Source organism: Anomaloglossus baeobatrachus, chromosome 2 (assembly GCF_048569485.1).
Source record: "Anomaloglossus baeobatrachus isolate aAnoBae1 chromosome 2, aAnoBae1.hap1, whole genome shotgun sequence".
NCBI lineage: Eukaryota > Metazoa > Chordata > Amphibia > Anura > Aromobatidae > Anomaloglossus > Anomaloglossus baeobatrachus.
The window spans coordinates 546323568-546336316 of NC_134354.1; the positions used below are offsets into that span (position 1 = coordinate 546323568).

The window sequence follows — 12749 nt, forward strand, 5'->3', positions numbered from 1 at the left end:
ACAACCTCAGATTTATTTATGAGACTGTGAAGTTCAATTAGGAGACCTGTCGCCTGTCCATACATCGCTGTCTGTACACGGGTCATGCTTCATGGACGTCTCATAATGTGTCACTTACTGGGCTGCTTGCTGCAATTTTGATAAAAATCAGCAATAGATAACCACTGGAGGACTAATAAACCTGATGCCATGTAGTCTTCCATATTCACGAGTTCTGTATAACACCCACCACCACCACTGATTGAATACTTTCTGCCTAAGCACAGTGTATCCAGACAGCTGCCAATCAGTGATGTGGTTAGGGTTACGCTGGTTTCACATCAGCGTTTTCCTGCCGCACTCGCAGATCCGGCACAAGTGGAGTACAGTACATTAAAGTTCCCTGGCAAGCTCCGGGCACATTCGGTCATGTGACCGGAGCATGTGCCAGCATGTGACCGGGGCTTGCCGCACTGTCTGTGAATTGTATTGTACTGTATTGCCCTTATGCCGGATCCGGCAGTGCGGCGGAATACCGCTGATGTGTTTGTGCCCTGATACAGAGCTCGGCATTCAGAGAACTAAAAGATCTGCAGCAGATAAAACAAATTTTAATCAAAATGGCAGCAACCAGTAAAGCAAATGACACATTGCTAGAATCAGGGTATCTGTCCCTACATCATTCTCCTCTCAGATGGGGGTACCAAAAAGCTGCTGACAGATTCCCTTTCAATGGCACCTTTTGGACATATGACTTTCATTACTAGGATCAAGCTCTTTTCCACCACTTAGTCCACTTGGACATCACATGTAAGTGCTGTGAATCAAATATATATACATACAGTACGTATAATAAGGAAAATGATGCAAATTTCTACTGTGAACTAGCCATATGTTCACCTCTGCTAAGCAAGGAATGCTTAAAGAGACAAGATATTCAGCAGAGCACTGCAGATGCTTCAGTCTACTAATTGTGCCGCCCTGGGCTAGTCAGGTCCTCACAGGGTTCTGCACAATCTTTCTCTCCCCGTACAGGGCTCAACCCCCATGGTTCTGGGTCCCTATCTTGCGGTACTGCTTCCACCAGCATTCACAAATCCTAGTTACACCTCGCACCACACCCTGTCAGGCACACCAGTGGGCTGCTAAGCTGGAATGAGGCCGCCCACCTAATGGTCAGGCAGGGAGGTGGGAGGTGACAAGTCAGTCGGCTCCAGGGGAGCAAGGAGAGAGGAGCAAAGAGTTGGCTCCAGGGGAGCGAAGTGTTAGGAAGCTGGGAGTTGGAGCTCCCAGGGGAAAAGGATACTAGGTCGCAGACGGTGGTCTGGACCAGGAGGAGTCGGAGACCTGGTCGCGGGAGATTGGGACTGGGTGCTTGGCTAGTCTTGGAGGATAGCCAGCAGCCGCAGTTCAATAGCCGGGCTGGGACCCAAGGCACAACGGGGTACACGGACCCTAGGTCGGGGAGAAGCTTCAAGCAACCCGGCAATTGCCTATATGGACTGTTCCCACGAAGCTCAGAGATTGGGGGCACTAGCGCAATGAGGGGGATAGTGCTTTCCAAGCAAAGCAGACTGAAATCCCAAGCGTGAGCTCCTGAGAGCAAGCTCCTCTTGCTACTCATAGCAGGGAGTGGGGCCCGGAAAGCTCCAAGCTGACGGGCCACAAAGGACACTCTAAACTACGGTGCCAGAAGGCAGGCCACAGACCACCAGGCAGTACTGCAGGGGACGAGACCCGGATGAGCTCCCCAAGAGGGCAGCGGCACCGAGAGACTTGGTTTACTACGTTGTCAGCGTCTGCTTTCTTGCTGAATTAGTACCTGATTAACTCCTGCAACCAGCGAGCCTGCGCTCCCCCCGCACCCCATACCACCATCCGGGGCCTTTCCCTACCCGTGGAGGGTAATGTCATCTAGCTGCCCTACTCAATAACCCCGGGTACTCCCAACGGTAGAGGCGGTACTCCCTATTACCGCGCACCACGGGTGACGTCATGAACTATCTACGGTATATCTTTCTCTGTAAATACCCCCTTCTTCATTTGAGTGTGGCACCTAGCCCCTGGGTCCGGAGACCCTCGAGCCACGAGTAATCACCCCTGCATCCGAGCGGTTCGACAGCTGCAGGGGCGGTACATAATCAGTGATTTTATTTCTACTGTCTATACTTTGCTAGCACTGCTGAAAATAGTCATACCTTTATCACCAAACAGTCCATGAGGTCCCATGTCCCCTCTGAAGCCTTCAGGACCTATAATGCCTGTTATACCAACAGGACCTGGTTCCACAGCCACACTTAATGCTTCAGCAGCAACTCCTGGTATTCCAGCCTCCCCCTGCATACCTGTAACAGATTATACATTTAGGAAAGCCTCCATAATTGAGTCTTTCATTGGTTTGAAGGAAGGCAATATGGTTGATGAACAGATACAATTATGGAGGATATTATTTTGATACTTACCCACTGAACCCCGGCTTCCCTTTGGTCCTTTAGGACCTCTGTCTCCTGGGAATCCAGGTGATCCAAGAGCACCTTCATTACCCTGCACTCCTATATAACCTTTTGACAATAAAAACTAGGGTTAAATTGTTAAGTTTATGGGGAAATTAGAATTACTCAGCTATAGGAATATCATTTACATTACCTTTCCCTCCAGGATATCCTTGGATACCAATAAATCCTTGTGGCCCTCTGTCACCTAGAATTCCTTTATCACCAACTATTCCTTGTAACCCAAATGGTCCTGATTCACCTTTAGCACCAGGTTGTGAGGGCACACCTGGTCTTCCCTGGGGGCCTGGATAGCCTGGAAGCAAGTTAAACATAAGTCATGCATCTGTACAAAAGTCTAGTTAAGGCCACAGGCACACGTTCAGTATTTGGTGAGTTTTTTACTCTGGGTACCTGCAAGAGAAAATGACATGTTGTAGATTTAAAATACCGTAAGTCAGTTTACGCAGCTTAAAAAAAAAAGCACAGAGGGAAGGAGATTTTTCTAAATCCCCTCCACCTTGCTGGAACTGTTAAGATGTTGCATTTTTAACACCAGAAAAATACGCAACATCAAACACTTGCCAAAAATGTGGGCACAACAGCCTACAGCCACGTGCAGAAACCAGGAGTGAAACAATCAAAGGAAAAGTAGAAACAAGAGAACCACTTCTGTATTTTTTGCCCACTCCTGATTTTAACTTACAAATATTGAGCTAAAAAACTGACTCAATACTCAACGTGTCCACATGGTCTAAGAGAACTTCTTACAGGGATGGAGGCAGAGCTTCTCAAAAACTAGCACTCACAAGTAGTGATGGGCGAACCCGAACTGTAAAGTTCAGGGTCCGTACCAAACACATCCTGGGAAACCGGTGTTACAGTTTGGGTCCAGGGGCTGTAGAAAAAACCCCTCCGACAAAGTCCAAAGGCAAGCATCTCTTCAGCTCTGCTACATCTGTGCGAGGAGACAAATGACCCGCCCCAGGGCCGTGGGGTACTCGGTTCCGGGTGTTGGTTAATGGGATTATGTCACGGGGGCCTGTGCCCGGTTCCGTGGCCTTGGTGGTCGCTGAAAGTCAATAAATAAAAAAAATAAAAGAAAAGAAAAATAATAAAGAAAATAAATAAATAAATAAAAGTATTTCGTGACGCCACCTACGGTTCCAGTATGGTTAATGGGGCTGCAGGTCAGACCTCTGGGGTGATGGTTAGGCAGCCAGTTGTTTACGCTTCCCGTAGGTGAAGCGGGGTCCCCAGGGCAGTTTTAGTAGTACACAGATATGGCGGCCGTTTTTCCTCACAGCCTTTTCAACTGTCACTTTAGTGCAGCAGCCTATGGCTCCTCAGATGAAGAAATAAAGTGCGTCACACCAATTCATTAACTCTGACCAGGTTTTACTTGCAGGTGTTAAAAAGGGGTTCAGTTTCTGATGTTACAGTTTTTGGGTAATCTGGGAACAGTTCAGGATCTCTGCACCAGGTCAGTTGTGTGGCCTCCCTGCTGCGCTGTGTCTCTCCTTGGTACTAGGCTGCCTGTAGCTATACCTTGTCCCTCTCTCACTGTCTTCACCTGTATGGCAGGAGGCGGGAGCTTCTCTAAGGGGCACTGCTGTACTCACTGCGGTCCCTAAGCTCTGTGTAGCGGCTTTGCCTTCAGGTGCTGCTTTGGCCAGGAGATCTGGAGTCTCCCTGGCCCCCGGTCTTTATTGCTGGGCAGATTAGATCCCTTCACAATCTCGGACGCCGGTGTCCGATAATCAGCGCTGTTCCTTGGGGATGAACCGGTCAGGCTCCACCGCCTCGGTCACTCCTCTTTTGCCTCACTTTTGATCCCTCAGGCGGTCACACTGTTACTTGTGCGGGCTAAGCACTGCCCTCTCCATTTTGAGGTCTTCCCTCACTCTCTGCTCGCACAGTCTCCTTTTCTCCAACTGTCAACTGTCTCTCTGACTCCGCCTCCAAACCAGGATTCAAAGGGGACCTCACCTGAACTCGACTTGTAGAGCTCCCCCTCCAGGCTTGGAGTGGAAATGTTGTATGTGGGATTACCTGATGTGGAGATCCTTCCCTGCCCAGGTACAGGTATATTTGTGGCAACTGAACCCTGGGGTGCCACACAAACACAGGTCTGAGCAGGCACAGACTCAGCTGAGAGCTCTCAGAGACCACCCAAGTGCACAGCTGAGGCCGGTCAGCTGTGCTCCCGGGTAACCTCGACTGACTACAGGACCTTCCATGACATCATAGCCATGTGACCAGTCTGGTGTGATTGTTGTTGTTACCTCGTGGGTTATAGGAACTTCCGTGACATCTTGCACAAGTCACCACTCATAGGTTTTTTTTTGTTTTGTGTTTTTTTTTTTCAATTAATAAAGCATTTTATAAAGTGAAAGTTATTCAGCTTTTTTTTACCTTTTTTGGTCTTTTTTTCTGTCATTTTTTAATATCTGTTATATTTTTCCATCTATGTGGGCTCTTGTGCCGTTTTTTTATGCATTTTTTTTAATGGCACCATTTTTAGGTACATACAATTTATTGATTGTATTTATTAACTCTTTATGGAACGTCCGATGCTTTAATACATTTTTTTCTAGCCCTGAATGGGTTTAATATAATGGAGGAAGGCATCATCCCTCCCGATGCTCCCCGCAGTGATGTATGGCCGAGTCAGAGGTTACCAGGACAGTCTGTGATTGGCTGCAGTGGCCAAGTGACTAAAGGAGTGTATCATGGGAGGTTTCTCTAAGGACACGCTCTACCAGTCACTTGACTGCTGCAGTCAGTCACCGGTTGCAGTGGTTTTGGTGACCTTCTAGTGCACAAAGTCCCGGCGCCTCACAGTGTGAGTAGCCTCCACTGACCCCCGGGTAACCTCCACTGACGTCATTGCAACACTGCCGTAAACTGAGCGCTTGTCAGCAGTGAAAGCAGTGACATCAGTTGTGCCCTCGAGTAACCCCGACTCTGACGCCACCGCTCTCTCTGCCGACAGGCGCTCACTTTACGGCAGTGTTACAGTGACGTCAGTCGACGTTACCCGGGTGCACAGTTGACCGGCCTCAGCTGTGTACTTGCGTGCAGTCTCTGACAGCTCTCTGCTGAGTCTGTGCCTGCTTGTCTGTGTGAGCAGACCTGTCTGTCTCCTCGCATAGATGTAGCAGAGCTGAAGATGCTCACCCGCCTTTGGACCACATTGAAAGTTTTTTTTTTGGGTAATAAAGATGGAGTCCTAAATGTCTTCTGTTTTATTTCTAATACAATATTTTTTTCTCTGTGTTGTTTTATTTTACTGTTAAAATAACAGACAATCACAGACGCTGTCACAGAGTGGGCATCTGTGATTGGATGCTGGAGTAACCTGAAACCAGCCAATACATTCTAGCTATCTAAAATGTATGGGCAGATTCCAGGTTACTCCAACAGCCTATCACAGACACCCATTCTGCGTGACAGCATTTGTGATTGGCTGTTGGGTCCCTCACACATATAGAAGTGTTAAAATATATACTGTAAATAATTTTTAAAAATTAAGCAGTGTTCCACGGCACTTTTGATTCTCAGCACATATAAAGCGGACGGCTACGGGCTGCCACTTCATCTGTCTGGCTTTACCTTGGTTGGCAATCAAAATACAGGAAAGCCCATTTTTTTTTTTTTAAATTATTTAAAAAAATAATTTAAAAAAAAATGCGTGGGCTCACGCCGTGTTGTGATCGCCAGTCAGGTAAAACCAGGCAGCTCAGGGCTGGGATTCTCAGTGTGGTAAGGCCCAAGTGTTCTGGGCCCCCCATGCTAAAAACCGCAGCCTGCAGCCGCCCCTGGAAATGGCGTATTGTTTCTTAGAGCCATTTCCAGGTGCTTTACCCGACTCATCTAGCGGCCCTGATAGTGGTGGCACACTGGGTAATAAAGGGGTTAATACCAGCTTTTTATTCTCAGCTGGTACTAAGCCCGAAATTTATGGTGTCACGCCAAATTAGACATGGCCACTATGAATTTGTAGTAAACAGTAAAAAAAACACAACACAGATTTTTTTTTTATTATAAATAAAACAAAAAAACATTTAGAGACTCCATCTTTATTATAAAAAAAATCCATAGTCCAACGTAGTCCACAGGGAGAGCAATGTCAGCTCTGCTTCATCGCTCTGTACAGACAAGCGTCACTACAAAGCGAGAAGCAGGCTGACAGTGACAGTCAAACTTCAATCGAGTCCATGGCTAAGCCATGGATTCGGGTGAACTCTGAAGTCACCATGAACACGTCTGAAAAAAGCCGAAGACTGCCGAGTGACAAGCACTGGAGTGAATACCCCTGGAAGTTAATGATCGGACCCGGAAGTAGAAGCGGGCGGGAGACAGTGGGTCTGCAGGACGTGTCGCTGGACCGGTAAGTATAATGACAATGTTTATTATTAACTATATTCTTTATTTTACAGTCACCCCGCTCCATCCCATAACTGTAAAGTCCAAGCTTGGGGTTCAGAGTTATCGTTATCTCTGGCCCCGAACCCGGAGTTTACAAAAAGCTCAGGTAAGTCTCCTGATCCCGAACATCGGGGGGTTCGCCCATCACTAGTCTCAAGTTACTTCTTCTAGGGTTTTGGACACATCTTAAATGATATATAAACATTTCTTGTACGTTATGTTTGTATGCTACATTTGAGAAAGGCTTGGAAATGAAAATAAATTATGAGTACGAAGAATTAACTTAAGAGTGCTGGTATTTGAGAAGTTTGTTGGATACTGGGTGTGCAAGCCCATTACTCGTGCACCATAACAGAAAGAGTGCCTGCCTGGATATCTTGGTGTAAAGATTATTCCAGGGACAGTGATAAAGTTGAAATGTGTCAGAAAATCCTAGAATTTCTATTTGTAAAGACAAACATACCTGGCTGCCCTGGAACACCAGCAGAACCAGCATCTCCGGGGATTCCTGAAAAGTTAGACACACCAGGAACTCCACGAATGCCATCTAATCCAGGTAGACCCATAACACCAGGCATACCTGATAAACAGAGACTTTTCATTAATTTCCTATGTTAATCAACATATCTACATAAGCAAACAGTATATTGACATAACAAGTGTAGTGTTTATACTCATAGAAAACAGTTTTCTTACAATACATAAAAATAGTGCAATTTTTTCCTCCAGTATATAATAGTAATAGTGGATTGTTTTCCTCCTGTAATGGTAATAATGGTAGTGGACTGTCGTTCTCCAGTATATAATAATATTATCAGATTGTCTTCCTCCAGTATATACTAATGGATTGTGGACTGTATTCCTTCAGTATACAATAATAGTAATGGACTATCTTCCTCCAGTATATAATAATAATAGTGGACTGTCTTCCTTCAGTATATAATAATAGTAATGAACTGTCTTCCTCCAGTACCTAATGGGATTGGATTGTGGACTGTCTTCCTACAGTATAAAATAACAGTAGGAACTGTCTAACTCCAGTGCATAATGGTATTGGATTATTTTCCACTACATACAGTATATTGTATATGGTAAGCCACCAAGATTTCCCGGAGCAGGGAAGGTTTTCTTATTTAGGAGGCTAGCCAAAGCTATCTTAGGCCCTCTTCACATGTCCATAAAAATCATGCACGTTTTTCACGGACACGTCAAAGGCGCCTATTGTCCTCCGTGTGCCGTGTTTATGGCACTCGTGTGTTCGCCGTGTGTTATCCGTGATAACACACGGAGAACGGAAACTTTCTACTCACCTGTCCCTGGTGTTGCTCTCTGTGGTGCTGATCTACGGTCTCCAGTCCTGCAGACTCCCCGCTGCTGCTGCTTCCGGCCCGCAGTGGAGTGAATATGCAATGAGCATAATGAAAGGGGGTCGTAAACAAGTGCCAGCAGCGACAGAGACAGCAGGGCTGGAGAAGGTGAGTAGAGAAATATTTTTTTTCACAGACACGTGTGTTTTCTCTGGTGCGTGTCACACGGATCACATCTGCGCGGTCCGTGCGCAATCCATGTGACACCCGTGATGCCAGAGAAAAGCGGACATGTCTACGTGTAGAGCACACGGGCACACGTATGCTCCACATGTATACACGGTCCATGGCAAAACACACACGTGTGCGCAGACCCATTGATTTTAATGGGTCTACGTGTGCCCGTGTCTCTGGCACGTGAGGAAACAGACCAAACACGTACCGTAGACACGGACGTGTGAAGGGGGCCTTAAAGGGGTTTTCCCATGAACAAACGCAATTTAAAAAGTTGATTTTAATCAATAGATCTTGGCAGTGAAGGGAATTTTGTTACTTACCGTAAATTCCTTTTCTTCTAGCTCTTATTGGGAGACCCAGACGATTGGGGTATAGCTACTGCCCTCCGGAGGCCACACAAAGCACTACACCAAAAGTGCAAGGCCCCTCCCCCTCTGGCTATACCCCCCCGTGGTATCACGGGTACTCCAGTTTTAGTGCCAAAGCAAGAAGGAGGAAGCCAACAACTGGTTTAAACAAATTAACTCCGAGTAACATCGGAGAACTGAAAAACCGTTCAACATGAACAACATGTGTACCCGCAAACAGCAAAAACAATCCCGAAGGACAACAGGGCGGGTGCTGGGTCTCCCAATAAGAGCTAGAAGAAAAGGAATTTACGGTAAGTAACAAAATTCCCTTCTTCTTCAGCGCTCTATTGGGAGACCCAGACGATTGGGACGTCCAAAAGCTGTCCCTGGGTGGGTAAAGAAATACCTCATGTTAGAGCTGCAAAACAGCCCCCCCCTACGGGGATGTCACTGCCGCCTGCAGGACTCTTCTACCTAAGCTGGCATCCGCCGAAGCATAGGTATGCACCTGATAATGCTTGGTGAAAGTGTGCAGACTCGACCAGGTAGCTGCCTGACACACCTGTTGAGCCGAAGCCTGGTGTCGTAATGCCCAGGACGCACCCACGGCTCTGGTTGAGTGGGCTTTTAGCCCTGAAGGAACCGGAAGCCCAGCAGAACGGTAGGCCTCTATAATTGGTTCTTTGATCCATCGAGCCAAGGTGGCTTTAGAAGCCTGCAACCCCTTGCGCGGACCGGCGACAAGGACAAAAAGTGCATCGGAACGGCGCATGGGCGCCGTGCGGGAAATGTAGATCCTGAGTGCTCTCACCAGATCTAGCAAACGCAAGTCCTTTTCATACCGGTGAACCGGATGAGGATAAAAGGAAGGCAAGGATATATCCTGATTAAGATGAAACGAGGATACGACCTTAGGGAGAAACTCCGGAATGGGGCGCAGCACTACCTTGTCCTGGTGGAACACCAAGAAGGGAGCCTTGGATGACAGAGCTGCCAGCTCAGACACTCGCCGAAGCGATGTGATCGCAACAAGAAACGCCACTTTCTGTGACAGGCGAGAAAAAGAAACTTCTTTGAGAGGCTCGAAAGGCGGCTTCTGGAGAGCAACTAGTACTCTGTTCAGATCCCATGGATCCAACGGCCGCTTGTACGGGGGCACAATATGACAGACCCCCTGCAGGAACGTGCGCACCTTAGGAAGACGTGCTAGACGCTTCTGAAAAAACACGGATAGTGCCGAGACTTGCCCTTTAAGGGAGCTGAGCGACAAGCCCTTTTCCAACCCTGATTGCAGGAAAGACAGAAAAGTGGGCAATGCAAATGGCCAGGGAGACACTCCCTGAGCAGAGCACCAGGTTAAGAAAATCTTCCACGTTCTGTGGTAGATCTTAGCAGAAGTTGACTTCCTAGCTTGTCTCATTGTGGCTACCACTCCCTGGGATAAGCCTGTTGACGATAGGATCCAGGACTCAATGGCCACACAGTCAGGTTCAGGGCCGCAGAATTCTGATGGAAAAACGGCCCTTGAGACAGCAGGTCTGGACGGTCTGGAAGTGACCACGGTCGGCCGACCGTGAGATGCCACAGATCCGGATACCACGATCTCCTCGGCCAGTCTGGGGCGACGAGTATGATGCGGCTGCAATCGGATCTGATCTTGCGTAATACTCTGGGCAAGAGTGCCAGAGGCGGGAATACATATGGGAGGCGGAACTGCGACCAATCTTGTACCAAGGCGTCTGCCGCCAGAGCTCTTTGATCGCGCGACCGCGCCATGAATGCCGGGACCTTGTTGTTGTGCCGAGACACCATTAGGTCGACGTCCGGCACCCCCCAGCGGCGACAGATTTCTTGAAACACGTCCGGGTGAAGGGACCATTCCCCTGCGTCCATACCCTGGCGACTGAGGAAGTCTGCTTCCCAGTTTTCTACGCCTGGGATGTGAACCGCGGAGATGGTGGATGCTGTGTCCTCCACCCAATTCAGAATGCGCCGGACTTCCTGAAAGGCTTGCCGGCTGCGCGTCCCTCCTTGGTGGTTGATGTATGCCACCGCTGTGGAGTTGTCCGACTGGATTCGGATCTGCTTTCCTTCCAGCCACTGTTGAAAGGCTAGTAGGGCAAGATACACTGCCCTGATTTCCAGAACATTGATCTGAAGGGTGGACTCTTGCGGAGTCCACGTCCCCTGAGCCCTGTGGTGTAGAAACACTGCTCCCCACCCCGACAGACTCGCATCTGTCGTGACCACTGCCCAGGATGGGGGCAGGAAGGATCTTCCCTGAGACAATGAGGTGGGAAGGAGCCACCATTGTAGAGAGTCCTTGGCCGTCTGGGAAAGAGAGACTTTCCTGTCTAGGGAAGTCGTCTTCCCGTCCCATTGGCGGAGAATGTCCCATTGAAGTGGACGCAGATGAAACTGCGCAAAGGGAACTGCTTCCATGGCTGCCACCATCTTCCCTAGGAAGTGCATGAGGCGCCGTAAGGGGTGCGACTGGCCCTGAAGGAGAGATTGCACCCCTGTCTGTAGGGACCGCTGCTTGTTTAGCGGAAGCTTCACTCTCGCTGCTCGAGTATGGAACTCCATGCCAAGATACGTTAGTGACTGTGTCGGTGACAGATTTGACTTTGGAAAGTTGATGATCCATCCAAAAGTCTGGAGAGTCTCCAGCGTAGCCTGTAGACTGAGTTGGCATGCCTCTTGAGAGGGTGCCTTGACAAGTAGATCGTCTAGGTAAGGGATCACCGAGTGTCCCTGAGAGTGCAAGACTGCTACCACCGCCGCCATGACCTTGGTGAAGACCCTGGGGGCTGTCGCCAGACCGAATGGCAGAGCTACGAACTGAAGATGGTCGTCTCCTATCACAAAACGTAGAAAACGTTGATGTTCTGTAGCAATTGGCACGTGGAGATAAGCATCTTTGATGTCTATTGAGGCAAGGAAGTCTCCTTGAGACATTGAGGCAATGACAGAACGGAGGGTTTCCATCCGGAACCGTCTGGCGTGCACATGTTTGTTGAGCAGTTTTAGGTCCAGAACAGGACGGAACGAGCCGTCCTTTTTTGGCACCACAAAGAGATTGGAGTAAAACCCTCTCCCTTGTTCCTGAGACGGTACAGGAACCACTACTCCTTCCGCTCTTAGGGAGTCCACCGCCTGCCGCAGGACATCTACACGGTCTGGATGTGGGGAGGTTCTGAAGAACCGAGCTGGAGGACGAGAACTGAACTCGATTCTGTACCCGCGAGACAAAATGTCTGTCACCCACCGGTCTTTGACCTGTGACATCCAAGTGTCGTAAAAGCGGGAGAGCCTGCCCCCGACCGGAGATGCGGAGGGAGGGGACTGGAAGTCATGAGGTAGCCGCTTTGGAAGCGGTTCCTCCATTTGCTTTCTTGGGGCGTGAGTGAGCCCGCCAGGAATCTGAGTTTCTTTGCGTCCTCTGAGTCCCTTTGGACGAGGAGAATTGTGTTTTGCCCGAACCTCGAAAGGACTGAAACTTCTGCTGCCACTTTCTCTGCTGAGGTTTGCTTGATCTGGGCTGGGGTAAAGAGGAATCTTTACCCTTGGACTGCTTAATGATGTCAGCCAATGGCTCGCCAAACAGTCTATCTCTAGATAAAGGCAAGCTGGTTAAACATTTTTTGGAACCAGCATCTGCTTTCCAGTCCTTTAACCACAATGCCCTGCGCAAAACTACCGAATTGGCAGACGCCATTGAGGTGCGGCTGGTAGATTCTAGGACCGCATTGATAGCGTAAGAGGCAAACGCAGACATCTGCGAGGTAAGGGACGCCACTTGCGGCACCGCTGGATGTATGATAGCATCCACTTTTGCTAAACCAGCTGAAATAGCTTGGAGTGCCCATACGGCTGCGAATGCTGGAGCAAACGACGCGCCGATAGCTTCATAGACAGATTTTAACCAAAGGTCCATCTGTCTGTCATTGGCA

At 48.7% G+C, this 12749-nt stretch overlaps 1 protein-coding gene across 1 annotated transcript in view; it reads right to left on the reverse strand.

The window, feature by feature from the left end:
• The window catches only part of COL4A2 (collagen type IV alpha 2 chain), a 359463-nt gene that overhangs the window by 13304 nt on the left and 333410 nt on the right, over positions 1-12749 (reverse strand). Inside the window, exons 42-45 of the mRNA XM_075336673.1 lie at positions 7366-7482; positions 2626-2787; positions 2442-2540; positions 2178-2324 (exon numbers count right to left, since the gene is read on the reverse strand). Coding sequence (XP_075192788.1) covers positions 2178-2324; positions 2442-2540; positions 2626-2787; positions 7366-7482 — 525 coding nt within the window. The remainder of the gene's footprint in view (positions 1-2177; positions 2325-2441; positions 2541-2625; positions 2788-7365; positions 7483-12749) is intronic.